General features: G+C 47.1%; 1 protein-coding gene across 2 annotated transcripts in view; it reads right to left on the bottom strand.

Moving 5' to 3' along the window:
* The window catches only part of MED24 (mediator complex subunit 24), a 308,225-nt gene that overhangs the window by 252,644 nt on the left and 28,912 nt on the right, over positions 1-26,669 (bottom strand). For both annotated transcript variants that reach the window (XM_069237418.1, XM_069237419.1), the window contains exons 5-13: positions 24,603-24,676; positions 20,700-20,923; positions 18,135-18,246; positions 7,247-7,397; positions 6,469-6,582; positions 5,334-5,381; positions 3,780-3,862; positions 3,339-3,425; positions 1,169-1,280 (exon numbers count right to left, since the gene is read on the bottom strand). In XM_069237418.1, the coding sequence (XP_069093519.1) occupies positions 1,169-1,280; positions 3,339-3,425; positions 3,780-3,862; positions 5,334-5,381; positions 6,469-6,582; positions 7,247-7,397; positions 18,135-18,246; positions 20,700-20,923; positions 24,603-24,676 (1,005 nt within the window). The remainder of the gene's footprint in view (positions 1-1,168; positions 1,281-3,338; positions 3,426-3,779; positions 3,863-5,333; positions 5,382-6,468; positions 6,583-7,246; positions 7,398-18,134; positions 18,247-20,699; positions 20,924-24,602; positions 24,677-26,669) is intronic.

Raw genomic sequence — 26,669 nt, 5'->3', positions numbered from 1 at the left:
CACCCACTTCTGACCACTAATCCCAGGCCACAAAGTCACCCTCTTCCAGACTATCAAGACCATAATTCATGCCTCAGCCCTCAAAAAGATTGCATCCTGCAATTCTTGCCTCCTTTACTTCTTCAACCCCACCAACCAGTTTCACAAACTCAATCTGGTTGGCTCACTGTGTTATGGAGGTCCCGCGTTCCTTATGCAAATATTCATACGATTCAATTTTCACTCCTGCCACTACAACTCCTACTTTGTGGATATAGATGTACCTTCACACTGAATAGTTTCAGTATTTCACACAAGCAATGTACCTGTAAGCTGTTCATAGCAGTATGATTCATGATTATATCCCTGTGGGAAATTCTATTCACCAACACTCATTTTAGGAATTTAAAAAACAACTTATAGTTAAACTCTTTTATATTTTGGCCCGTACATTCTCTTCCTGATTCATTCTGGCAACCTGGAGGCCACTGGACAACCCAGAAATACACAGAAACTATTTTGCCCCAAAGGTAGAATTGGGATAGACAAATAATTGAAGTCTTTCATTACGTCTACCTGCCTCACCCCACAATCATCATTGGGACAAAGTAGATTATAGTGTCATACTGTACCATTAGTAATCTTAATACCCCCTATAACTTTAATTACAAGAACCAACTACGGTGTTTTATGTAATATGTGCAGGATATTTTTGTCCAAGATACTGATCAAATTAATAAGAACATACAAATACCAACAACTGACTACTTCAAAGATATGCAGCCCATTCTGTCCATACAGTCTCCCAGTCACATTATAGCCACCCCCTGAGTCTAAGCAGCAGAATGCAAGCCCGCCTCAAGGAATCTCGTACCACAAATTGTTACAAATGCAGTGAACTAAGAAAATTATGTACCACAACTGAGCATGGACCCAGGAGGTTGCTTGAGGGCAGTTGTGACAAAGCTATACCGAGAATTTTTTTTAGGGATGTTTGTTACCATAGCTGGGGGATAGGCACAATAATTTAAGGAGGTCAATAGCACAGCTGAGGCTGGCACAGGATTTTGGGATGGGGAGGGTGGAAGGGTACACAATAACAGACACATACACCTTGTTCTTTCCTGAAGTAGTAGGACTCGATCCTCATGAAGTGCATGTGCTGATCCTCAGCTCCTAGTACATTTACCTTCAAGATGTTGGTCACGGTCGGTTCTGCTCTCAGAATGAGCCCTGGGTTCGGCTGGATATTGGCATTTTCTGTAGATTTCAGGCGTGGTGCCTGCTCTCTGTCTGCAGTCCTGTAGGGCCAAATTAAAGCTTGAAATGTATAAAACTAGGATTGAGCAACCTTAAATGTCACCACATTCAAATTATAAAAGTAACCCCAGACTAACAACAGAGAGGGAGTAACACAAAGTAGACACGTTATCTTGTTCTTCAAGCCTCGAAAGTCTGGGCACAGATACATAATTACTCTAAGCTTAACTTGAAGCTTGTCAACACACGAGAGAGCCATCTGAAGTTGGCCCACTGATGGGGACAGTACCCATCACCAGAAAAATGCAGCAAGGACACATACACAATGTCAAGATGGGGAACGAGTCTGTGCAGAGTAAATGTAATGTATACGCAATGCATTTGGCTTTTCATGCAACCCCGAGCAAAACTGCTTTCAGACATCATAACTATTATGTATCTCATTACTGAACCTCTCCTCAGATTCAATAAACCAGTCCACTCAGACCCCTTGCTCTGGTGCGTCAGAGAGGGTCGAAGTTAATACAGAATACACGTGCAACAATATTTTACCCATTCAGCTATAATTATGATTTTCCAGAATCATAAACTTTCAAAAACTCACAAAACCCAATCAAAGCATCAGATCCCTTTTCTTTAAAAAACAACCTTTTTAAAAATAATATCAGCCTTACGTTCTCAGTCTCCCACACAAGTCTATGCACCTTTAAACGTCTGAGTACAGTGGAGAGAAGACTTCCATGTCTAGCCTGGGATCGATTTCTATTAATTTTGTAGGAGACCACTATTGTAAATACAACTTCAAAATATGTGAGGAAAGGAGAAAAGCGTATGTTGAAGAAATATGCAATACTGTTTCCAAAAAGAGAAAATGGATTTCTAAATGACAACTGCAGAAAAAGAGAATACAAGCAATTCACTTTGGGAGTCTTCTTTGTATAAATGAAGAACCACACCAAGATCTCTTTGGGGGCATTGAGCTGCCCAGTTAGTGTAGCGTATGCCAAATAAAACAAAGCTGTTGGGATATTAAATTTGCAAAGTTGGAGCAGGCCCGCAAACCTAGGAAACATTCTCTTAAGGCCTACTTCAAAACCACAGATGATTAACTGCTTAGGAAAATATTCGCAAAGGAGATTCCATACATTATGTACTGACAGTTGGAGTTCTATGATGATTACTGTCAGCCCAGTTTCGCTACGATACAGCTATTTCCACTTGAGCCAAAGCCAGATAGGAACCAGCTGCAAAATGTTTTCCATTTGGCAGAGTAGCTTGCTCTTACAAAAGACCTTCAAATCTCTCTAAAAAATGATACAGATCAATGTAATGATTAGCTTGGTTCAGTGGCTTGACCTGAACTTGCACACTGTTACACCAGTTAAGGTAATTGGTGTGAAAGCATTCAACATTTACATTATGTGATCAACAACACCCTGCACAGAGATTGCAGACGTGGGGCTCGGATAGGACATTTCCGTTTTTGGGGTTTATTTTGTGGCACATATAACTACCTATGCGGCTCCTTTACTCCAGAATGGTATTCCAGATCAAGAAGTTTCCAATCAAGAGTAGATATGAACACTTTGGCATCACAGAGGAAAATACACCATTTCTAGGCATTTGTTGAACATCTTAGACATGCTCCACACATCTGCTGACAGAAGGTCTAAAGTGATCATTTGTGCTCACAAAGTTTCTGAAGTGAAGGCACAGTGCATTGAGTGCTCATTTGCTCACACACTGTCTGGAGAGCACATCTAGAAAGCATATGGAAAGCACACTTGCTCACACCTTGCCTAAAGCAGTCATTTGCTCAGAGTGCTCAGAAAACCTACATGCTCACTTAGAGCCTTGAGCGCCCATTTGTTTATACAAAACATGGTGGCCACACTTGCTGACAAGGTACATGCAGTACACTACTTCGCAAGCCATTAATGAAGAACAGAAATCATGCAACAGTGTAAGGCTTACACATGAAACTCATATCAGATCATGTCCCAGGTATGCACAAGGCAATGTGTTGCTGCAGTTCCACGGCTGCATTACTTTACAAATGACGACTTATTAAAGACTGCACAGAAAATATGGAAACTTACCGTTTGGCTACAAGGTTGGTGGTGTTTGCCTCAGACAGAAGACCCTGCTTACTGCATTCCTGCAAGAGGAGGCTCATGCAATCACAGCTAGAAGAGAAGAGATGTAATAATAAGTTATTAAACATAAAGTAACCATGCTAGCCTATTGCGTGAGTCTGGTGGCCGAAGCACCCTTTGATACACTGTGTGGGCTTAGGTGAGTGATTATTCCTGGAAACCAGTTCAACAAACTTGTGAGTGCACACAGACTATCTCAGCTGGTATGGGCTGCACAGAGAAGTGAGAAACAGAGAGAGGGAGAGAACAAAAAAAGAGAAACAACACTAGTCAGCCTTGTACTATAGGGATATAATAGAAAGAGGGACTGAAAGAGCAATTTTTTCACCTCTAGGTGCCTCTGCCCAAGGAAGTGAGAAAGAGGTAAAGATAAGCAATACTCACTTGCACCTCTGGTCAGCCTTGTCCAGCAGGGGAGTTAGCTTTAATAGAAACTCAAAGGCACAGTTCATATCTTCAGTAAAGTCCTGTGTAGAGACAAAAGGAGCAGCTTGTAACTGTGAAGCAATGAGTTTCATACGTGTGGGAACAGCAAAGATGTGGCCAGAGAAAGAGCAGATATGAGCTGAGTAAGAGCTCTGCCTGCATAACAGCATATGCAGAGCACGGCTATCTGGGGAGTGTGAGCAAACAAGGAGCCTTAGTGAAAATGTGAAAATGTGCACTGATAAGGGGCCTGACCAGGTGTGTGCAATGTTACAGTCTGATACTACATAGACAAGTGTGAGTAAAGCAAGTGCATGAGTGAGTGTGGGTGGAAACAAGACAATTGTAGGAAGGTGGCCTGGTGTGTTAGGAAGCCAGGCTCTTTAGGGGTAGCTGTGGATGAGCAGCCAAGACTTATCTAGGAGACATGCAAAGCTTATGCAATACCACTGTATTCACACAGCTCTTACACATGTGAAAGAACCACACAGTGTTATAAAAATAAAGGTACTTTATTATGGTAACACAAATACCAAAAAACTATATAGTCACTACCCTACTACTATATGTACATCAGAAGTCAGGAATTAGCATAAAATGCAATAGAAAACAGTGAAAGCAATGTTAAGTACTGGAGGCCCTGCGGGGGACCAAACCATATACGAAGAAAGTGGAACGCGAAAGTCAGGCCCCCACCCAAGAAAGAGGAATTGGTAAAGGGGAGCTGGAGGAACTAGGAACCCTAAAAGGTAAGTACTAGAGTGCACCCCAGCGACAAGGAAAGAAGAGGTAAGTACCTGGTTTTCCCCAAATCCACCAAAATACTTCAGAAGAGGATAATGCAAGACCCCTGAGAAGACTGCAAGAAACCAAAGGTGGATCCTGGAAAAGGAAGACCTGGAAAGGAAGGGGACCAAGTCCAGTTCACGCTGGAGTGTCCGTGGTGGCTGGAGCCACTACCCACCCGTCTGTGGATGCAGGACCACGTCGATGGTGGACTAAGATGGTCAGCAGTGCAGCTGAAGAATTCCTGGGGTGATGCATTCAACGTCCCACGCCAGAAGAAGGATTGCAGTTGGTCAGTGGTGTGGAAGAACCCCAATAAGCCTTGGCAAAGGCAAATGTCTTTGGAGAAGAAATGCAGGGCTGACGGGGACCAACAAGGTCCAGGAGGACTCAACACACAGAGAGGAGTCCTGGGTGACCCTCAGCAGTGAGGAGAGTCACAGGCATAGGAGGCAGCCCCCACAGGTGACCTACTAGGAGTAATTTGACAAAATTTACTAATTTTTAATGTAAACGTTCTTAGTTTTCTTGACTTGTTTGGACACCCAAACCACAGTAGTATTCAGATTTAGGGGTCTTAAAGTTCAAGTTCAGGCTCCTTTCCTAACACACTGTGGGGGCTTTGGCAAATCTAAGTATCTCCCTTCGACTCAGTCACTGAGCTGTAAACTGGGAGAATGCAGTTATCTGCTTCTAGAAAATAAAATTATGTTGAATTATTCTCACCTTTTCCCCTTGCGGATAGGTCTTCAGCTTCACCAAAACTTGAGGTATCTGAAACAAAAACAAAATATATCGTTCCCCGAAAACACCCTTCTAGACTAAAGCCACTGTGCCACCCCTTATGTGTAGACTGAAGGGACAAACTGCACTCAATATGTTCTCTGTAATACTAGTTCCTTTAAAGCCTTGTCTTTCAACTGCCCTCTCTGTAATGAAAGCCATGCTGGGCATGAGTTACGACTGCTCCAGTGTGTCTGAAGTACCAGTACTCAAAGGAATTACAGCCTCACGCCCTGTGCTGAAAACTCCCTTTTTGTAGAGCTAAATGTGCTACAATATGAAATGTAACTGTCTGATTTGCAGGATCAGTACTGCTTAAACTAACTAAACAGAAGAGCAACCTACATCAGGCTGACATGGCTTCTCTCTTCAGCCCCTGTCACCTATCCGGGTCGCTTTCCCTGTCTATTATCCCACTCTTTCACCTACACCTCTTTCCTACCTCCCTCTCGCCATCCTTCTTGCCTGTACCCCTCACTCTCCATTCCCCAACTTTCATCCACCTACCTTTCTAATTCTCCAATATCCCACTTAATCCACTACCCCATTCTCCTTGGCATTCCCTATCTGCTACCCTTCTCTCTCTCTGCCTCCATCCCATTACCTCACTTTCCCAAATCACATCTCCGCTCTCCCATCTCTGTAAGTTTAATGGCACAAGGATGCGCTCAAACTGGCCTTTCTTTGTACACAGAGTTATACCTGTTCTCTTGCTCAATCTGCCTTATGTGTCTGGGTCGGTTAGCAGTCTCATAAAAACAATTTGGGCAGCCTGAAAATTCAGCTTTACAAATACAGGTTTTTATGGCAATATGTACAGAGCCATTGCCGGAGAGGGTTAAAACTTCTGAACGGAAAGTGGGATAATGCTGATGTACGATAGATCCCATTACCTGTTCTCTTTTGCACACAATGACAGAATCCTTATTACCTGTTCGCTCTATGACACACCTACAGTAATCCATCCCTCTGTCCTCTATATCACTACAGGGATGTAATGTGTCTATAGCTGTCCCTTGTTTTCAATGAACAGAGCATGTGGGAGGACTTGCCACCTCTGGGCCAGCAAGTGACTCACCTTTAAGAATGTAAATGCAGTCCATTTGAGCTCCTCAGTACCTTCTGGAGATTCAATAAGTCCCACGAAGCATGCTTTCCATATCTCCAGAACAAATAGGGGGGCAGGAATGCACTAGGCATGGGGGAGAGGGAATAAAAGGGAGAAATGTTAATATGGAACTGAGACAGCCTATGTTTCCACGGGTTGAATGGGTCAAAACTATATCACTATATACTAATTAAACAATATTGACCCAAAACATACAAAGGGAAATATTTCTTTAACTCAGCTTGCTAAAATACCTCCCTGGCCGGACAGGAATGCACAGTTTTAAAGGCCTCACAGTATTGATCAGTTGATCATCCTGGTGGTGACACAGAGGTCGAGAGGAAGTGGAAAGAGAAAGGAAGAGTCCTAGCTGCAGACAGGGAAGGGTTTCCAGATAGCCTGGAGGTGCTGGTTGCTATGGAAGGCTGGCTTGTGGTGTTAAATGAGGTAGAAGATGGCGCTATTTGTTCCTGGCTGCTGCAGGGGTCATGTGTTTGGTTCTGGCTGTTGTGACAAGTGTGAGGTTCCGCTTGGATTCAGTGGGTATCTCTGAGTTTATTGGTGCAACATCTCTACAGTGGATAAGCGACAGTGGGAATACAGAATTGCAGCCAACAAACCTGGCAGGCAGGGGAGATTAGTGCAAGCTGCAGTCAGGAACTGTGGATTTACCATGGCCATTGTTTCTTGCAATCTTCTGATAAAGTTAGGGACTAGCAAATGTTAAAAACATCCACATGCAATGCACCTGCATCCGTTTCACCATCATGAGCTGTTCCACCAATGGCTGCAACTCTCCTGTCAGGTTCATGGTGCCTTCCAGCAAGACAACTGCATGCACTGTGGGGAACTCGGTCTTATTCAGTTGTTCAGAATGGACGGACAACATGGTAGGGATACTGCAGAAACAAAAAAAATACTTTGTGAGGCCGCAATGTGCGAACTAGTGTTACATGACCATGAATGTTAAAGATTCACATTTAAGTGGTAGAATCAAGATTTTCTTTTAATATGTCTCAAAACAAACACTATTCTCAATGGGTATTAACTAAGATTATCAGATGGGTTTGTTGACACAGACAAGAACCCTTCCCTGTTCTGGAAGTTGACAACCTTAATCTGTAAAACATATTAAGCTGCAAAACTAGTGATAGAGATAAGTAACCTTTCCTCGATTAATGTATGCCACAAGCAAATCAATTGGCTCTGCTCAGTCATAAATGAAACCCTACATTATCCTGACATGGGGTTGTAAGAAAATACCCTTTTTGACATGGTCACCCCCTCTTTTTGCCAATGGTACTGAGGTTATTTGACTGAAGGTGCACTGGGTTCCTGCTAACCAGTTCCCCAGCGACAATGCTCTTTCCCTTCAACAAGGTAAAATAATCAAATTGTGTACGATTAGCACACACTTTATCTCACCTGTACGTCCTTAGTAAATGGAATTCCTGGCACTCTAAGGGAGCCCCCCCCACCCCCCAAACAAACTGCATTCAGACTGCCATTGCAGGCTGTGTGACATGGTGTAAACCATGTGTGAAAACACAACATGGCACACTCATTATGTGCCATGCCAAAGTCACTGCATATAATATATGTAAGTCACCCCTACAGCAGGCCTTAGAACCCTAAGGCAGGGTGCTTTATAATTTATGTGAGGACAAATCTGCGTGACCAGATATGCCACTGCGATGTCCAGTTCGATTACTGAACATTGCAAGTGAGCAGGGAAGCCATTATAAAGCATGTACTGGTCATTACAAGATAACTACATAATGGCTTCACTGAAAACCATGGTGTTTAGTATCAAACACCTCGTCTTAAATCCATACTGATTCCAGTTTTAGATGTATTCTGACTTGCACACAAAGGGAACCTTAGAAGTGATCCCGCAAAACCTACTAGTTCTCTAGTGTGCTGGCTGACTGGTACCGACTAGCCAGCCACCACAGACAAGTTTCTGAGCCCCTGGAGGTGAAAGTCCGCCCACTCAGAGGCAGGAAACAAAGCCTTCGGAGGACGTTATCACCTCCTCCAGCAGGATGGCTAGTAAATCAGCATATCTTAGATGATGACTCGAAAGCCCCTGCCTCCTTTTGATCTGCGACCTTGGTTTTCTCCAGACCTGGAGAATGCCACCCCCTGTCCTGAGGCCCATTTGGTACCAGGACGTGCGGGAAATTAGCTATGCAGTAGGCACGTTGTGCCTCCAGGCTAGTCACACCCCTAAGGTGGGCTGCCTGGTGTGCTCCACGAAAGAAGGGTTTCACCATCTTGTTTTTGGTGGAACTAGGAACTCTGGGACAGGGTTATGTCCACTCCCCACAGAAAGTGGTCATATGGGGGGTGGGGGGTAGCCACCCTAGCGGTAAGTAGCACATTGGCTACTACCCTACACTCCCCTGAATGCCCCTAAATTCAGTATTTAGGTGCCCCCCCTGACACCAGGAACTCAGATTCACCCGGCTACAGATATGAGCATCCACTGACCTACTAATTAAATGTGACTGCTCATTATCATTTTAAGAGTAGGGGTAGGAGTTGGGGGAGCAGGGGGAGTATGTGAGGGGGGTCATGGAGGCGTGGCCGACCCCCAATAAAGATGGCCGCATACTAGCGAGGCTCCGAGCCCAGTCCACTGTAATTCCCTAACAGCTGTACATTAATCTGATCCCTGCCGTGCACCAAAACTGCATTCCTACTCGCCAGCAACTGGGGAGTCCAGCAAACCAACAATTAACTGTCAGGTCGAAAACACCTTAAACGTGTGTCCGGCCTAAACAAGGGGGCACAGAGCCGGCCATGATCGTAGATTCCCCTGCGAGCATCCGGCGGGAAACAGTGATGGCCCAGTAAACCACCTTCAATTGCTGGGTCGGTCAGGAGTAGGAGCTGCGGCGTGAAGATTCCGACTGCACAACAGCAGCGACAGGCAGGAGATTCCCACCCTCTGAGAGGAGCCCTGGGTGCTTCACAGGCAACTCAGGAGAGCAGTGGCCGAGTTCCGATCGACCTAACCCAGCAAATCGACAGCAGAGCACCATGCCGAAGTTTAGTCGCTGGGCGCCTCAGGGAAAACTGTGAGGGGCTGATTTGAGATTAACAGACATGCGGCTGCCCCCGACGTGGCAGAAGGATGCTGCGGGAAGAGGCGGCAGTCATGAACTGCGGGCCTGAGCGGCTCAAACAATGGTGCTCGTGAGTGATACGCCTCAGTCCTAAAAGATACGCACACAAGAAAGGCTGAAGCAACAAGAGGTACGTCTCCACCGGGGAGCCCACTAGACTTAAATTGTCACAGCGGAGCTTGCTCACTGCACAGGGGGCACTTGCACAGTTAACAGTGCCTGGGGCCAAGGGTAAAAACGACACAACACACCCAAAACACACCAGGCTCTGCTAATACTAATCTGGCCTGCATAAACGAATCCTTTGACTGCAGCATCCGTGGGCTGGGGGACTTTCTTTGATTACGACCACCAAGAGGGGCGGAGGGCCGACAGCCAGAAACCCGACAGGCTGAGAGGCATACCTTCAGCGCCCTGGCAGGCAGCGGTGAGTTGGGTAGTCTTTTTACCCCCCACCTCCATACAAACTCAATACCAAGTGCACTGTGCAGACGCAATACACTCAGCCCAACAACATAAAATGACAGGAGACAAGGGACCCTGTGGCAGACATCAAACCAAGCTGGGGGAAGGATGCAGACCCACGGGAGGCACCACCAGTGGGAGGCACTTCAGCAGTGCTGCCGCAGATAATGCCAGGGACCCCTGGATACGAAGCGCTCACACTGAAAGACGCTATGAACCCTCTACAGGCAATACGCTCGTCCCTCAAGACCAAAATAGATGTAATCAACTCAGGAGCTTACGCTATTGAGGGCAGATCTTTGGAATTTCCGGACAAGAGGGAAGGAAGTGGAAGACAAGACAACTGTCCTCCAGTAAGACACAACCACCTTGAAAACGCATTTTGTCGACCTAAAAGCCGTGACAGCCCACCTGGAAGTCCACCTTGAAGACTCATAAGGCCGAACCAAGGCGGCATAATATTTGCATCCTAGGAGTCTCTGAAAGGGCAGAAGGACAGGCAACAGATCTATTTGTGGAAGACCTCACGCTACAGCACCTCCGGCTCACAGAGTCCCGGGTGCCCAACTGAAACCTAAAGCGCCTCAGCAATCCATCATAGCGCGGCTATTCAACTTTCGCAACTGTGATGTCATCCTTCAAACTGCCTGCAGCTCCCCCCAAATCATCTATGAAAATGCAGCTATCTCATTCTTTCCTGACTTCACCTAAAAGGTACAAAAGATGAGCCACAGCTTTCTTGAGGTCAAAAAAGTGCTGCGCGACAGGAAAATTAAATAGTCCATGATCTTTCTGGCCCGCTTGACAGTTGTTGCAAAAGGCAAGAGTTGTTATTTCTCTTCAGCAGAGACGGCATGGGACTGGCTGGAGGACTGGAGACCCGCACCTGGTTCCAAGTCATGCAAATGCCCAGGGAAGCAGGCGAGGGACACCTACAAATTAGAATCCCTGGGACTGGCAGAAAGTCAAGGAGACCAGAGTGCTTCCCCTCACCACCTGGTGGTATGACACGCATTAGCGAGGGCATCACAAATTCATCAGAATACTGGAACTATGACCATTACCCAGCACAGCTACTGACAATCACCAAGGACAACAGAGCTCATTGACACAGCAATATGATTGGACCCCAACAGCCGACCATGACATCATCAAACCTTAAAGGCTGGCAACTGAAATAGAAGAGGCCAATGGGGAAGGATGGGAGGGGCGACTGCCTTGTCCTTTGTAGATACAGTTTCGTTCTTCTTGGGGGTGACAGGTGCTATGCAATGTTGGGGGGGCAGCTTTAAGTCCGCTTTGCGAGGGGGAATTTGTTGGGTTTATATTGTTGCTTTGTTCACACCACAATATGTGGGGTTGTGTACTGGCGCTGTCCCCACTCTGCTACCTACAGGATCACATAAGCGGTGCCCAGGCACTCCTGTCCCTATCCTACCACTGCATCGGAAAGACATCACCTTACCTACAAGACCAGCCGCCACTAACGCACATAAGGTGCATCTCCTGGAATGCAAATGACCTGGGCAATAAAATCAAGAGGGGGTAGTGCTACAATAAATCAAGAGACATTCCTCCAACGTATTCCACCTCCAGGAGATGCACTTAGTAGGCACAGTGTGTAAGGTCATGGATCGGTGGGGCTATAAAATGGTAGCCTTGACGATTCAAAACACATAGAGGGATAGGAGTGGGCGATATGTGGCCCTCTCTGGCATATGGGAATGAGTAATCGTCAACATTGTCAGGTTCTATATCCCACCTAAACTTCATGACACAGCACTACCCGATTTGAGCTCGCTGCTCCTAGATCTCCCTGATACAGAACTCTTCCTAGGGGGAGATTTCAACCCGATGCTCAGAGAAGATAGTGATTTCTGGCCCCTCAAACTAACACCAACCAGCTGCAGAAAAGTACCCTCTTTTTGGCATGGTTACCCCACACTTTTTGCCTGCTATCAGTATGCTCGGACTGTTTCCACTGGAATGCTGCTAACCAGGACCCCAGTGATTGTGCCCTCTCCCTTTAAATTTGGTTGCCTAGGCCTTTACACACCCCACAATTGGCATACTGGTGCCCCCTTATACGTCCCTAGTATATGGTACTTAGGTACCTATGGTATTGGGGACCAAGGGGTTCCCCACAGGCTGCAGCATGTATTGTGCCACCCATGGGAGCCCATACAAAATGTGTCAGCATGCCTGCCTTTGTAGCCTGTGTGAAAAGGTGCATGCACCCTTTCACCACTCGTCACTGCACCAGCTCACTATAAGTCACCTCTGTGGTAGGTCCTCCTAGCCCAGAGGGCAGAATGCAGGTCCCTGTGTGTGAGGGCACCCCTGCATGAGCAGAGGTACCCCTACGAACTCCAGTTCCATTGCAATGCAGTTTGTACGTGCGGGGAAGCCATTTTACCTGTGTACTGGACAGAGGTCACTATCTATGGTCCAGCTACATAATGGTAACTCTGGACTTGGGCATGTTTGGTATCAAACATGTTGGAATCATACCCCAATACTGTTGCCAGTACTGGTTGTATGATTCCATGCATTCTGGGGCTCCTTAGAGGACCCTCAGTATTGCTCCTACAAGTCTTCTGAGGTTTTCTGGGCAGTCTGAGCTGCTGCCACCCCTCAGACAGGTTTCTGCCCTCCTGCTGCTTGACCAGCTCAGGCAGGGGAAGGCAGAACAAAGAATTTCCTGTGGGAGAGGGAGGTAACATCCTCTCCCTTGGAAATAGGTGTTACAAGGCATGGGAGGGGTAGCCTTCCCAAACCACCAGTTTGCTTTAAAGAGCATATTTGGTGCCCACCTTGCATAAACCGGTTTGCACCAGTCCAGGGACCACTGGTCCCTGCTCTGGCGCTAAACTGGACAAAGGAAAGGGGAGTGGCCACTCCCATGTCCATCACCACCCCAGGGGTGGTGCCCAGGGCTCCTCCAGGTGGCACTTGATGCTGCCATCTTGAAACCAAAATATGCCGAGGCCCCTGGGAGCATCTGAGTGGTCAGGTCAGGCAGCTGAGGTCACAGACCCCTCCTGATAGGTGGTCCCCCAGTAGGTTGCCTGTGGGGGCTGCGACTGCTTCTGTTGGCTCTCCCAACTGCGGACGGTCACCTTGGACTCCCCTCCCAGGGTCGAGTCCCCTGGGCCTTGCTGGTCCTCTTCAGCCTTGCAACTCTTCTTTTGCTTCACTTGCCAAGGTTTGTGGGTGGTTCCACAACACCACTGACCATCTCCAACCCGACAACCAACGTGGGACACCATCTGCACCACTCGAAGAATTCCTCTTCGGCCCCTGGGCTCTGCAGCTGTTCTTCTTAATCCCTCGTCGACCTGGTTCTTCATCCACAGAAGGGTGGATAGAAGCTCCTGTCCCCACTGGACACTCCACCGTGGACTGGACTCTGTCCGCTTCTTTTATAGGTCCTGTTCTGCAGGAATCTACCTTTGGTTTCTTCTTGTCTGGATCTGTACTTGGATAATCCTTTTTCTAAGTCCTTCTGTCAGTCCTTTGGAAAACCAGGTAATTGCCTCTGCTCTCCTGGTCGCTGGGGGTCACTCTGGTAATCACCTCTTGGGGTTCATAGTTCCTCCAGTTCCCCTCTAACAACTCCTCATCTTTATGTGGGGGACTGTATCTTGCATTTCACTTTCTTAGTATATGGTTTGGCCCTCCCTAGGGCCCTCACTATTTTCACTAAGCATTGCCAGTGCTTGTTGTTTCTATGCTTTTTCCTAATTGCTATTGTGAATATAATTAGTGTGTACTTACCTCAGGTTTGGAGGAACTGCCTAAAAGTATGCTAGTGTAGTGTTACTATAATAAAGTGCCTTTATTGTTGTGACAATGTATGGTTCTTTCATGTGTGATAAATTGCTGTGTGACTATATTGGTATTGCATGTGCTTTGCATATTTCTTAGATAAGTCTTTGCTGCTCAACCACAGCTACCCGTAGAGAGCCCTGGCTTCCTAGACACTGCCTACACTTCACTAATAGGCGATCCCTGGACCTGGTGTAAGGTGATAATACCATAGGTGCTCACCACACACCAGGCCAGCTTCCTGCACCAAACGCAAAACACTGTCAGATTTCCTCAATGCCATGAGTCTTGTCAACATGTGGCGCGCCCTCAATCCCACAATAAGACACTTCACCTTCCACTCTGGGCCTATGGTAGCCTTTCCAGGATCGATTATTTGCTTGCCTTGGCATATCGCATCCCACACTTTCGAGAGGTTCAGCATCTGGTGTGGGAAATCTCCGACCACTCCCCGCTCAAGGAGATGTATGGTCTCTGTGGCACCAATAACCAACGTACGATTGGGCTTAACCCCTGGTTCCTTACCGACCCAAGGGTGAAACAGGGACTAATACAAGCCACCGAACACTACTTCTCAGAAAACAAGGCTACTGTGACCGCACCCTCTATATTATGGGAGATCTATAAAGCTGTGATAAAGGAGCAGGGACTTTCCTTAATCGTGGGTCACAAACGTGACAGAGGGCAGGGCTAGGGGTGTTCGAAAATGATATCTTACAGCTAGAGAAACAACTTACACACCAGTGCCAGACTGACACCAAACATAGACTGGCGCTAAAACAGCAAGAATTTTGCAAACGGGTGACAGGCGCAGCCAGGGCCAAACACAGGACGACTTCACACCGACTCTACGAGGTGGGAGATAAGGTAGGCAAACTATTAGCCTGGTTGGATAAGAAGGCGAGAGGGAGCAGGTAGGTTCTAGGGCTAAGGTCCAGAGATGGAGATTGAATAACTGAAAAAAGGGAAATCACTGAAGCCTTCGCCTCATAATATTTTCAACTTTACTCCCCAGCCCATACCGGCACAGCAGAGGAATCCGGTGAACTACTAGCAGACATAACACTCGCTATCCCTTATGAAAGACGACAGTGCCCTCCTTGAGGGTGAATAAGGCATAATCCATGCGAGCTGCAAATTGAATGAAGGTAAGTCAGTTGGGCCCAGCAGGCTACCCATAGAGCTCTTCAAACTAACAACCCAGAACCTTGTCCCCCACATGCTCCGGATGTTTGAAGAAAGTAGGGAATGAGGTATTCTCCCCAGAGACCAGCGAGTGGCCACAATCATAGTCATACATAAACAGGTCAAACCACCAGATGAGTGTGCCTCATACAGGTCAATCTCACTTCTTAATGCAGAGGCTAAAATACTGGCCAAACTCCTAGCTCCCCGTCTAACAGAATTTATCAATAGACTCGTCCACCCGGACCAGTCTGGTTTTATGCCAGGGCGTAGCCACGCTCGCAATCTGAGAACGATGCACGGTGATACTGGTTCGCACTGGTCGCATTCGAGAGTAGGCTGTCATACTCTCCTTATAGGCTTGCATGGCCTTCGATACAATTGAGTGGCCATAACTCTTTGTGGTATTGAGCAAACTGGGCTTTGGTGAAGAATTTCTGGGATGGATTCGTCTTTTATACAATGAGCCCCTGGCCCAGGTTGTAGTACATGTTAGAACCTCGAGTCTTATCCCTACAGCGGTGGCTGCATGGATCTGTCAGGATCCCCTTCTCAGGAGACTACACTGGACTGATCTATGGGAGGATAGAATTTCTGTCTATGCTGATGACTTCCTATTGTGCGTAGCAGATCCCAAATTAGACAAAATCACTAATTTGTGTACTACATGGTCCACCACCTGAGCTCCCGCGATGCTGTGTGGCCTGTGTGGTGACAGAGGGCTTTAACTACCTGGGGATCTTCTTTACCACTTACCCTGACCTCTTCTATGAGAAAAATCTGCTTCTATCCCTGGAGAGGTTAAAGAAGGATATAATACATTGGAGATCCCTGACCCTCACTCAACTCGGAAAAGCAGCGCTTTTCAAAATGAAGGCACTATCCTGTTTCCTGTACGTGCTTCACAACTCCACATACTCTGACCCAAATAGCTACTTCAAAAACATCAATTCAGCATTAGACATAGTACTGTGGAACGGGGATCAGTGCGCATAGTGCTTAACAAGCTTACAAAGGAGTGGTATGAAGGCGGGGTAGCCTTACCTGATATACAAAAATACTACTGGGCAGCCCAGCTAACAGTCAATCATTGGGTACACCACCCAGACGATGAACCGCTACGCTGCATGGATCGATTGACTATGCAGCCCAGGGGGTACCTGCGCGCATTATACACCACGTCACAATGCTCCACACTACAAAACCCCATGGCTGTCACAATCACGTTCTGGCACACTGCATTGACAACACTGGGCTGGAAGAGTAAACTAACCAAATCCACAACCCTATGGGATTCTAAGGCACTGGGCACACTAGGCATGTTATCTGGATCTGATAAATGGGACCTCATAGGGCTCTCCAGAGTGGGAGGCTTGCGGTCCCAGGGAACAGTCATTTCCTTTGAGGACCTGCAGAGGGACTATCAATTAGCTCCTATTGAAACATACCATTATTTACAGGTTCGACACGCTCTCCAAACGTTACTATCTAGAGATGGGGAGCTGCCAGAGTCCTCCCCTCTGGAGGATAGACTACTTGATGAACACATGGTGTGTAAAGCAAAATCCCTCAAATACCGAAAACTGATAAACAATACCCCAGACATCCTTTTACAACTGTGGGAGAAGTGGGCCCTGGAGTTGAGTGAAATAAAGGGCAAGGAGAGGCCCTGGCTTCCCCTAGGGACATAGCGATTAAAGTGAGATTTGGTGCAGCTCAAGGTATTGCATAGAGTATATTACGCCTGTACCACACAAGTAAAGAAGGGTAGAGCGACAGATGACACCTGTTGAAGGCAGGCAGATACCTTTTTCCATATTATACAGGAGTGCCCAGTGGTGCATCGCTATTGGGAAGCAGAAGTACAGTACTGCATACTCTCTGTGGCTCAACTCCCACAGCTAAATGGTGCCTGCTTATTATTTGGAAAGAGTCAGACCTTACTCGAATGGACCAGATTTGGATGACTTTAGGCCTGGTGACAACCAAACGTAATATTGCTTGTAAATGGGGGGGGGGTGGAGATAGTGCCATGCCTTAGATACTGGAAGGACGATACGGACTCGTGAATGATAGCTGAGAAAGTCACTTATAAAAAATAGGGGATATCCAAAAAAATGAGAGAAACTATTGAATAAATGGAATGACTATTGAGGGGGCTTATTTGTGCCCCCTACGAGTGAACATGAAACAAGGCCCATTTCCGTGTCCCAATTCCTTAAGGCTGAGGGTGGGAAGAAGAGGGTAGGAACTGATACATGGGATTCCGAAATGTATAAAGCTGACATCAGATTCTGTAACAAAGCTATGTGGTGTTTTAATGTGTTATTTGGTTTAAATAAAAAGATATTTAAAAGAAAAAGAGTAGGAATCGACATTCACAAGGCTACTTATCTAGACAGGACACAAATTGACAGTTATATATAGATAACATGCATTCTATGCTGGCCTCTTACCATCCATCTGCCACACAATCTGGCAGAAATACAGAAAACCTGTGAAAGGACCACCATCAGCAGGCATGCATTTGATTGTACCTCAATGGACCTCGAAGGCACAAATATTGCTACCTGAGTCAGACACCAGCAAACCTCTCCCAAGGCCCGTAGAGAACAAATAGCACTACCAAACTTAGTAAAAAATAAGGTCAGATTAGCATGCCATCCTGCAATCCCCTCCAAGCCCACACCTCTGAAATAAACTTCGGAAAAATAAGTATTAGGCACAAACCCCAAAAGCGGCTAGTCCCCAGGCTGGCACACAAACATCTCTACAGGCAGCTAAGCCCACAAAGCAACACACATTCATCCAACATATTCCTGAAAGTTCAAACCCAACTCAACAGAATTAAGAAAGCAATACAAATAGCCATAAACTCCAGGTGCCTCATTACAACACCCTTATCGCACCGCACTATCAAAACTGAACACTCCCATTCTAGCTGAATATCTATCTCTAACCCCACTATCATCTGAAAACTGCCGCATGTGAAGGAATACGCAATTTAATTTAGTTCAGTGGACCTACCTCTTTGTGAGCCCCACACAATCCTCTGCTTGGCTTCTCAGCTGGAGATTGGTTAGGCTTGAAAGGCTCTCATCTAGCTTCATCAGGGACTGCTCCAGCAACGCCCAAGAAGCTGAGTGGAGTTAACACAAACAAAGTAATTTAGTGGAAATGTGGTTATAATTCAGCCCAAAGGGTGGGTGCCCTTCTAGCGCCTACTAAAGTCTCACAAAGAGCAATGCATGGACAACAAAAAGGTCAGTCGAAAATGAAGGCAGTGGTATTATGGCTGTGTGGAAGTGGGCATAAATGTGCGCATTAACACGTGGGGAATTATAAAGACACAGGGAAGGAAGAATAAAAGGTCTTTGGCACACAAGAATACAATATAATGGCAGAACAACCATGATAGAATCTGGGACAGAAGTTAAGGTCTGGGACTCACAAGAACACGGAAAAAGGATAAACTTCACCTGCAATGGAATAAGGCAAAGCTAAAAGCCCATGATAGGAAAATAAGGATGTTACACATACCACAATAACACAAAAAGCCTGTGGGAAAAAATTAACATAGAAACAGAAAAACAAGGGTGGAGCCTAATCCTGCAACAGGAGAAAACATGAGGAGAGAAACTGCACAGAATAATAAACAGCAATGGAGATATTGAGGAAGAGGAAACATGCCATGACAAAAGAAAGCTAGAAGCTGCCAGAGACTCGTAGATAACCTGTCCTAAATACTGAGACCATGGGGTCTGTGACATGAGGAATTGATAAATCACACTAGAGACTAACAGAGCCAGAAAGAGATACACAAGAATATAATGAAGAGAGAGAGAGAGAGAGAAAAAAAGAGAGAGAAAAAAAAAGAGCGAGAGAAAGAGAGAGAGAGAGAGAGAGAGAGAGAGAGAGAGAGAGAAAAAAGACACATCCCGCTTGATATGAGAATATAAATGCAGATGACCTGGACAAGGGACCGAACAGATGGTGCTATAGTCCATGGCAACATAAGAGATCGACAGATCACTCCAGAGAATAATAAAGACATTACAAAAAGTTGTGCTGCGTGGGTTCCTCTGCGACTCCTGGTTCCTCTTCCAGTGGGTCTCCTGTGAGGACTGCCTTTTCTTCAGTGAACTCTTGGCCTTGCCGAGGGTTCCCTCAGGACTCCCCCCATGGGTTGATTTCTCCTGGACCTTGTTGGTCCCTGGAAGCTCCGCTGTTGCTTGACTGCGACTTCTGCCTTTGCCAAGGCTTGTTGGAGGCCTGTCTCTATGCTGAATGGCATTATGCTTTTTTTAAGCATCAGTGAGCAGTGTAATGTACAACTAATGTGCATAACGCTTATGGACTTTTTGAGGCTGTCTCTTCAATATGCCATGGCTTTACCAATGCCGGTTTGCATATTGCATCTGTCAACAACATATATACATATGGGCAAAACAGACTGGCACAAAGCGCTTAAATTACAATCAGAGAAACAGTTTCAAGGCCATTCAGTGCTTTTCATTCATCTCTTCTCTTCCCCCCACCCCCTTCAGACTTTAATCACAACACGCCACACACAGCATTATGGGTATGTAGGCATCAAAGCTGTAAATCATATCTTGACACAGAACATACCTAGACTTTGCACACTGTGGCTCTACCAGTCTGTGCTCTACACTGCTGTAATCCCACACTCTGCCACCAGCTAGCTACTGCTGCACTTGCACACTCTGCCAGCTTGGACCAGGCAATGGTGGGCTGAAGTCTTTTCTGTTATGACTTTCTCTGTAAAACTCAAAGTAGTACATAGCCCACCTAGATGCTGCATTAACAGGAGATCATTAATACCTAATCCAGACACATCAATCCGCTGATGATGGCTTAAATAAACATGACTTCAGCCAGGATAACTAGTGTTTTTAACTAGTGAACTATCAATACCTTCTAACAATCCAACAATCCCACAGACCACTACAAACACTGCATAAAGTTCCATATGAGAAGAAAAATACAAAGCCCAAAATCAAAGAGGTTACAGAATATGACCTGTGTATTTCCTGGATTGGTGAACGGCAACCCTCTTACAATAATTTACTTTCACAGAATTTGAAAGGACGTCTATTTGGGATTTCCAGAACATCCCCATTGTTTCATTGACGTGAAGAGTACAGAATACACCACACAGCTCTAGGCACGACTGCGTTAGAAAAATGGTCATGCGTCAAACTGAGTAAGAGCAGAACAGATTGATTACTGTGTTCGGTTCAATCATGTGGAGCGATTCAACGCGAGTAAACTACGAGGGCCCATTTGTTAACAGCCTAAAAAATTGGCAAAAGTCAGAAGCCCATTGCGTACATTTTGAAGTGGGAGAGGTGATGCAGATTCCCTAATTTTGCCTTGAGTGTATCTGTTCCGCCTATACGACAAATCATTAATCGGACCCTAATATTCAAAGAAATGTGTTCTAATTCACCAACTGACGGCCGCAATGGGTTGCCTAACTAATTGATAGGCATTAATAACGTAGAACATTGTTTGCTTTTTAAAAAAGCGTTCTGAAGAGCAAGAAAGTGAATCAGAGAGACTCATCCACACCTGTTTCCTCAAGCTTGGCGATGTGGATCAGTGCGCGGTTCTTGGTGCTCCCCAGGATGAACTGCATGCGGTCAAGGCACATCTTCAGCTGGTTTTCCCCTGCCTCCTGCTCCAGACCGTCCTTGCACTTTTCAGTGTAAAAAGCAGCACATCGCAATAACCAGGTCAAGGTGTTCATCATGGCACGACACAGCCCGATGCACTCCTCTGCTTTCCCATAGCAGCTACAAAGAGATAAACCACCCTAAGATTATAATTTTTAAATACACTTTACAGAAGAAAAAATTCTGAAACGCAAACTTCTATATTTCAAATAATCAGATCTGCATACACTCCGCTCTACGCAACGCAAATCCAATTTACACAATGCCACTCCACACATCTCCACTCAGCACTGCTCCATGCAATGCCACTCCACTCAACACCACTCCGCTCCATGCAGTGACACACTGCTCCACGCAACGTCACTCTGCTCCACTCAACTTCACTCTGCTCTACTCAACGTCACTCCATGCAACACCACTCCGCTCCATGCAGTGACACACTGCTCCAAGCAACGTCACTCTGCTCCACTCAACGTCACTCCACGCAACACCACTCCGCTCCATGCAGTGACACACTGCTCCACGCAACGTCACTCTGCTCCACTCGTCACTCCACGCAACACCACTCCGCTCCACGCAGTGACACATTGTTCCACTCAACGTCACTCCACGCCGCTCCATGCAGTGACACTCTGCTCCACGCAACGTCACTCTGCTCCACTCAACGTCACTCCACGCAACTGAACTGCACTCAACACCACTCCATGCAACGCCACTCTACGCCACGCCATTCCAATCTCTGCAATGTCACTCCTCTCCAAGCAGCACCTCTTCACTCTAAGCAACACCACTCCACTCATGCAACTGCACTCCATGCAATGCCACTCTATGCAATGCCACACCGCCACACGCTACTCTACGCCACCCCACTCAAAGCAATGCGGCTCCACACACCGCCATTCCACTCCATTCAATGCCACACCAAGCAACGCAACACCACTGCACTCTACGCAACACCACTGTGCTCCAAGAACGCCAGTGCACTCTAGGTAGTGCCATGCAACTGCACTCCATCCTACGCCACTCCATGCAGTGCCACTCCACTCTACACAACTCGACGCAATGCCATTCGGCTATATGCAGTGCCCCTCCATGTAATGCCATTCCGTGCTACGCAATGCAACGTCACTCCACGCAACTGCACTCTATGCCACACAGCTCTATGTAACACCGCTGCGCTCCACGCAATGCCACTCCACTCCACGTTACTGCACCCCACTCAATGCCTCTGCACAACACCACTCCACTCCACGCAATGACACTCCGTGCAACACCATTCCACTCCACTATATGCATCGCCACTCCATACACTATCACTCTACATAATGCCACTCTACTCTATGCACCGCCACTGCGTTTTACGCATCGCCACTCCATGCAAAGCCATGCAACTGCAGTCCACCTCACTCCATGCAACTCAAGTCCACGCAACGCCACTCCACTTTACCCAATGCAATGTCATTCCATGCAACTGCACTCCACTCTACGCAACGCCACTGTGCTCCACGCAACGCCAGTACACATTACTGCACTTTACTCTATGCCACTCCACTCCAAGCAACGCTCCTTCACACAATGCTGCTCCAATCTATTAAACACCACTGCAATCTACACAAAGCCACTCCATGCAACTGCACTACACGCAATGTCACTCCATGCACCTGCACTACACACTACGCCACACCACTACACTCTACCCCATGCCAGGCAATGCCACTGTGCTCCAAGCAAAGCCACTTGTGGTCCACGCAATGTCACTGTGATCCAGGCAACATGACTGCGCTCCACACAACGCCACTGCACACAATCCTACTCCAATCTATGCAATGGCACTGCAGTCTATTCAATGCCACTCCAGGCAACTCCATTCTACACAACACCACTCAACTCCACACAACGCCACTCCGCTCTATGTAACACCACTCTGATGCAATGACACTCCGCTTCACGCAAACGCCACTCCTCTCTAAGCAATGCCATGCCATTCCACACAATTACACTCCACTCTGCGCATCTCCAATCAACGCCATTCCACATCACGGCACTCCCCTCAACACCACAATACTCCACTGTATTTAATGCCACTCCACTATACCCAAAGCCAGTCCACGAAACGCCACTCCACTATACACAGCATGGCTGCGCCACTCCAGGCTGCACCACTCCACTCTAATCCACACCAATGCATTCTAAGCCGCTGCATTTTACATTGTTGCACTCCCCACCACTGCACTCTATTCTACGCCACTCCACAGTACACCACTCTCTATCACTCCACAACACTCTACTCCACTCTTCACCATTCGACTCTACGACACTCAACACCACTCTACGCCACTAACTTTTAGCCATGCTGAATAGCAGCCATGCTGGTGTACAACATGACTAAACCACATTGGCAAAGCCAATAGCTCTTGCATTGGCGAAACCTATTGACTTTGCCAAAGCTTATTTTGTCTTCTTTCCAGTCCAATAGTGATCTGAGGACTGTGGGTCTGGGCTACCACCTTTATGAATCTTCTTGTTTGCAGAAGGGCAGGGAGCACTCACCAGTGGGACAATAGTTCTAACAAGAAAACCTTTTCCATTTTACAACAATTCCTGGGGGGTTTGGCCACCAAACAATCTCAGGGTAGCCCCTGTTATCTGAATCCAAGATGGTGGAAGCCTTCCTCACCTGTGAGCTGCTCTGGGCACACCGCTGGGGTGTACCCATTATAATGAGCCCCTCCTCCTGGTTCTGCAGTGGGTTTCCCCCTCTGGAAGAGATGTCAGCCTGTCTTTCTGCACAAAGGAGTGGGCAAGTGAAGGTGTGATCTCCATTTGCTTCACTGACGTGGTAAGTTCTTTAAAGCTAGGTCCCATGTGGCCATCACCTAGCAGGTCAACAAGTTAAGGCAACATGATGGAGTGGCGCTGCACAAGCTGGCACATACAAAGTCAGTTGCCCTATCTGGCCTACAAGTTAAACATATAATTTATATGCCATTGCCTAGTAGTCATCATGTTGGAGGAAGTCACACCTCCTCCATTTAGCAGTTATCTTTGTTCCCCGTTTCCTTGGACTGCTTCACACTTCCTGCCAGGGGGCAGCATATTGCATCTGGTGTTAACTGCTGCAAATAGTCAGGAAAGGCTGTTAGAGGTATGAAAAACAAAGTGGTGACTTTCTAAAGTCAGCTTTCCATATAAAGCTACCTTTAGTCTGATCTCAGCAATGAGTCAGGTTTAATAGAACAATTAATTTGATTTCTTGCAGTAATATCTTTGGTGATCCCACACGGAGGTTAGCACTTAGCGTGGAAGCTAGTGAAGTCCACCAAAACCCTCCCATAGGAGTGTCTTCCTGATATTACAAAGGAAAGATATGACCTGGCAAAAGGGTTTATTTTGCCCTATCGATTTAGCAGTTTTAAAGCTGGCCGACTAGACGGCTGCAGTGGCAGGCATAGAGTGAAGTTTCACCTTGTCACTGCAGTGGTGGCACAACTGAGTGCTTCAGTCCATTGGTGACATTTAACTTACTAGCCCTGCGTACCAATTATACCATATACTAGACTGACAAGTCAGTTAAATGAGCCAATCGGGCATTAGTCAATTGTACGTGTGCTTTGGGGGTAAGAGCACATGCCCTGGGGCCTGCACAGCAGAGCCCAGTGCAGTTCAGAGTCAAAAAACCAGTAGCATCAGTCCGAAAGCCTTTGGGTGTGATCATACAAAAAAAGTCCTTTGCTACACAGCATAGGAGGACATTAGCACACCAGAGAGTAAGTAGCGCATGAAAGAAGCAATGTCCTACCTCAGCCTATCACTTAACATGCCCATGACTTCCAGCAGCGACTGAACACAGAGATCCCGGGAGAAGTCATCAAACTGCAAACAGAAACATTCATGAAAGGGAAGTTTGATTTTTTTTTAAAGAGAACAAAACATTAAAAAAGCAGCTTCACAAGGGGGCAGTGTGACAGTGAGAAACACGGCAGTGAGCACCGAAACCAGGATGTCAAATTCAGATAGATGGGAGGTGCAAATGCATGCCAAAAATGGGGATGGGCAAGGGTATAAAACACTGGCTGAATTGGAGTGGTGATAAACGCAGATGGAACTGAAGAGGTGCAAATAAAGGCCAAACGGGTGAGGGAGTGGGGTTTATTGCAGCAAACAAATACAGGCCAAAGTAGTAAGGAGGGCAAACAGAAGCTACATTTTTGGGGGGTTGGTGGAGGTACACAAGCCAAAAGGGAGCCAAACAAAGGCAGGGGGAAGGGAGTGGAGTCAAACACATGCCAAAGAGAAAGAGGGGGGTGGCATGACAACAGAGTGGGATCCAGCACACACCAAAGCAATGGGGCTTAACCCACAAACCAAAGGGAGGTGGGGCGGTTCAACACAGATCAAAGGCAGGGTGGGGTTAACACAGGCAAAAAGTGATTGGGGAGGTGTGCGTTATTCAACACAGACCAAAGGGAGTGTGAAGGGAAAAGGTTCGACACAGACCAAAGTTTGGGTGAGCAGGGGAAAGGGTCAACGCAGACTAAAGGGGGCTGGGTACAACAATAGACCAAAGGTGGGGAGGTTCAACACAGACCGGTGGGGTAGTGGGTGTGGGAAGGAGTTGTACTCCACACTGACCAAAGGCAGATTGAGGAGTTAAACACAGACCAAAGGAGTGTTCCAACACAGGCCAAATTAGGGGGTAAGGAGGATGGTGGTGGTGAAGGGTCCTACACAGACCAAGGGGAGGGTCAACACAGACCAAAGGGGTGGGGGGCGCTGCCCGGCCACAAGGGGGATAAATAGGGATGCAGCAAATTATAGGAATGCAAAGGTGGCAGGGGTGGCAAACAAAAGATGCACAAGGAAAACAGGCAGAAGGTGCAAAGAAACTCAGAAAGGGTTGCCGACACAAACAAAAGGGGGAGCAGACACGGACAGAAGGGGGGGGCAGAAGGATAGAAGAGGGGAAAGACATTGACGGGAGAGGCGGTAGACATAGAGAAGGTGGGGAAGCAGAAAAAGTGGTGGGGTTAGGTGGCAGACACTCCCAGGGGCAAACCTGGATAAATGGGGACAGACCTAGGCAGAGGTGACCAGAAGCGGATAGACAGTAGGCTGGCAGACAACGACCAACAGCGGGTTGGCAGACAATGACCGACAGGGGGCTGGCAGACAACGACCAAGAGGGGGCTTGCAGACATCGACCAACAGGGGGGGAGAGGGGGGGATTGGGGGGGACTGGCAGACATAGACCGACGGGGGGGGGGGGGGTTCGGGGGCTGGCAGACATCGACCGACGGGGGGGCTGGCAGACATCGACCAACGGGGGATGGCTGGCAGACAACGACCAACGGGGGATGGCTGGCAGACAACGACAGACAGGGACTGGGAGGTGACAACAGATGGGGGTTTTCAGACAATGGACGGGGTTGGCAGACAACAGACGGGGTGGCAGAAGATGGAGGGGGGCTGGCAGACATGGATGGACAGGGCTGGCAGACACGGATGTACAGAGGTTGGCAGACACTGATGTACAGTAGGCAGACAGCTGTACAGAGCTTAGCAGACACAGATGGACAGGGTGTAGACAAGGAGAAGAGGTTAGACTGACATAGGGAGTCAGACAGCAATAGGGGGCAAACACAGATGTAGCAGACGCTTTGGAAACCTGCTTTAACATGAGCTTTTACATTGAAATTTTAAAACATGCCAGCAAAAACTTACTAGAAGCTGCTGTTGTGTATTGGAATTTACAATTGTCACTGATGCTCAGGGCCAGGACATTTTCCTTAGTGTGTACATATATGGTAACAATTGAGGCTTCTCTTTATGGCAATTAATGGGAAAACATTTCACAGCGAACCAATGT

The sequence above is a fragment of the Pleurodeles waltl genome, chromosome 6, assembly GCF_031143425.1.
Source record: "Pleurodeles waltl isolate 20211129_DDA chromosome 6, aPleWal1.hap1.20221129, whole genome shotgun sequence".
NCBI lineage: Eukaryota > Metazoa > Chordata > Amphibia > Caudata > Salamandridae > Pleurodeles > Pleurodeles waltl.
Note: the sequence above shows the minus strand (reverse complement) of the source record. Positions and strands in the feature narration are given on the sequence as shown.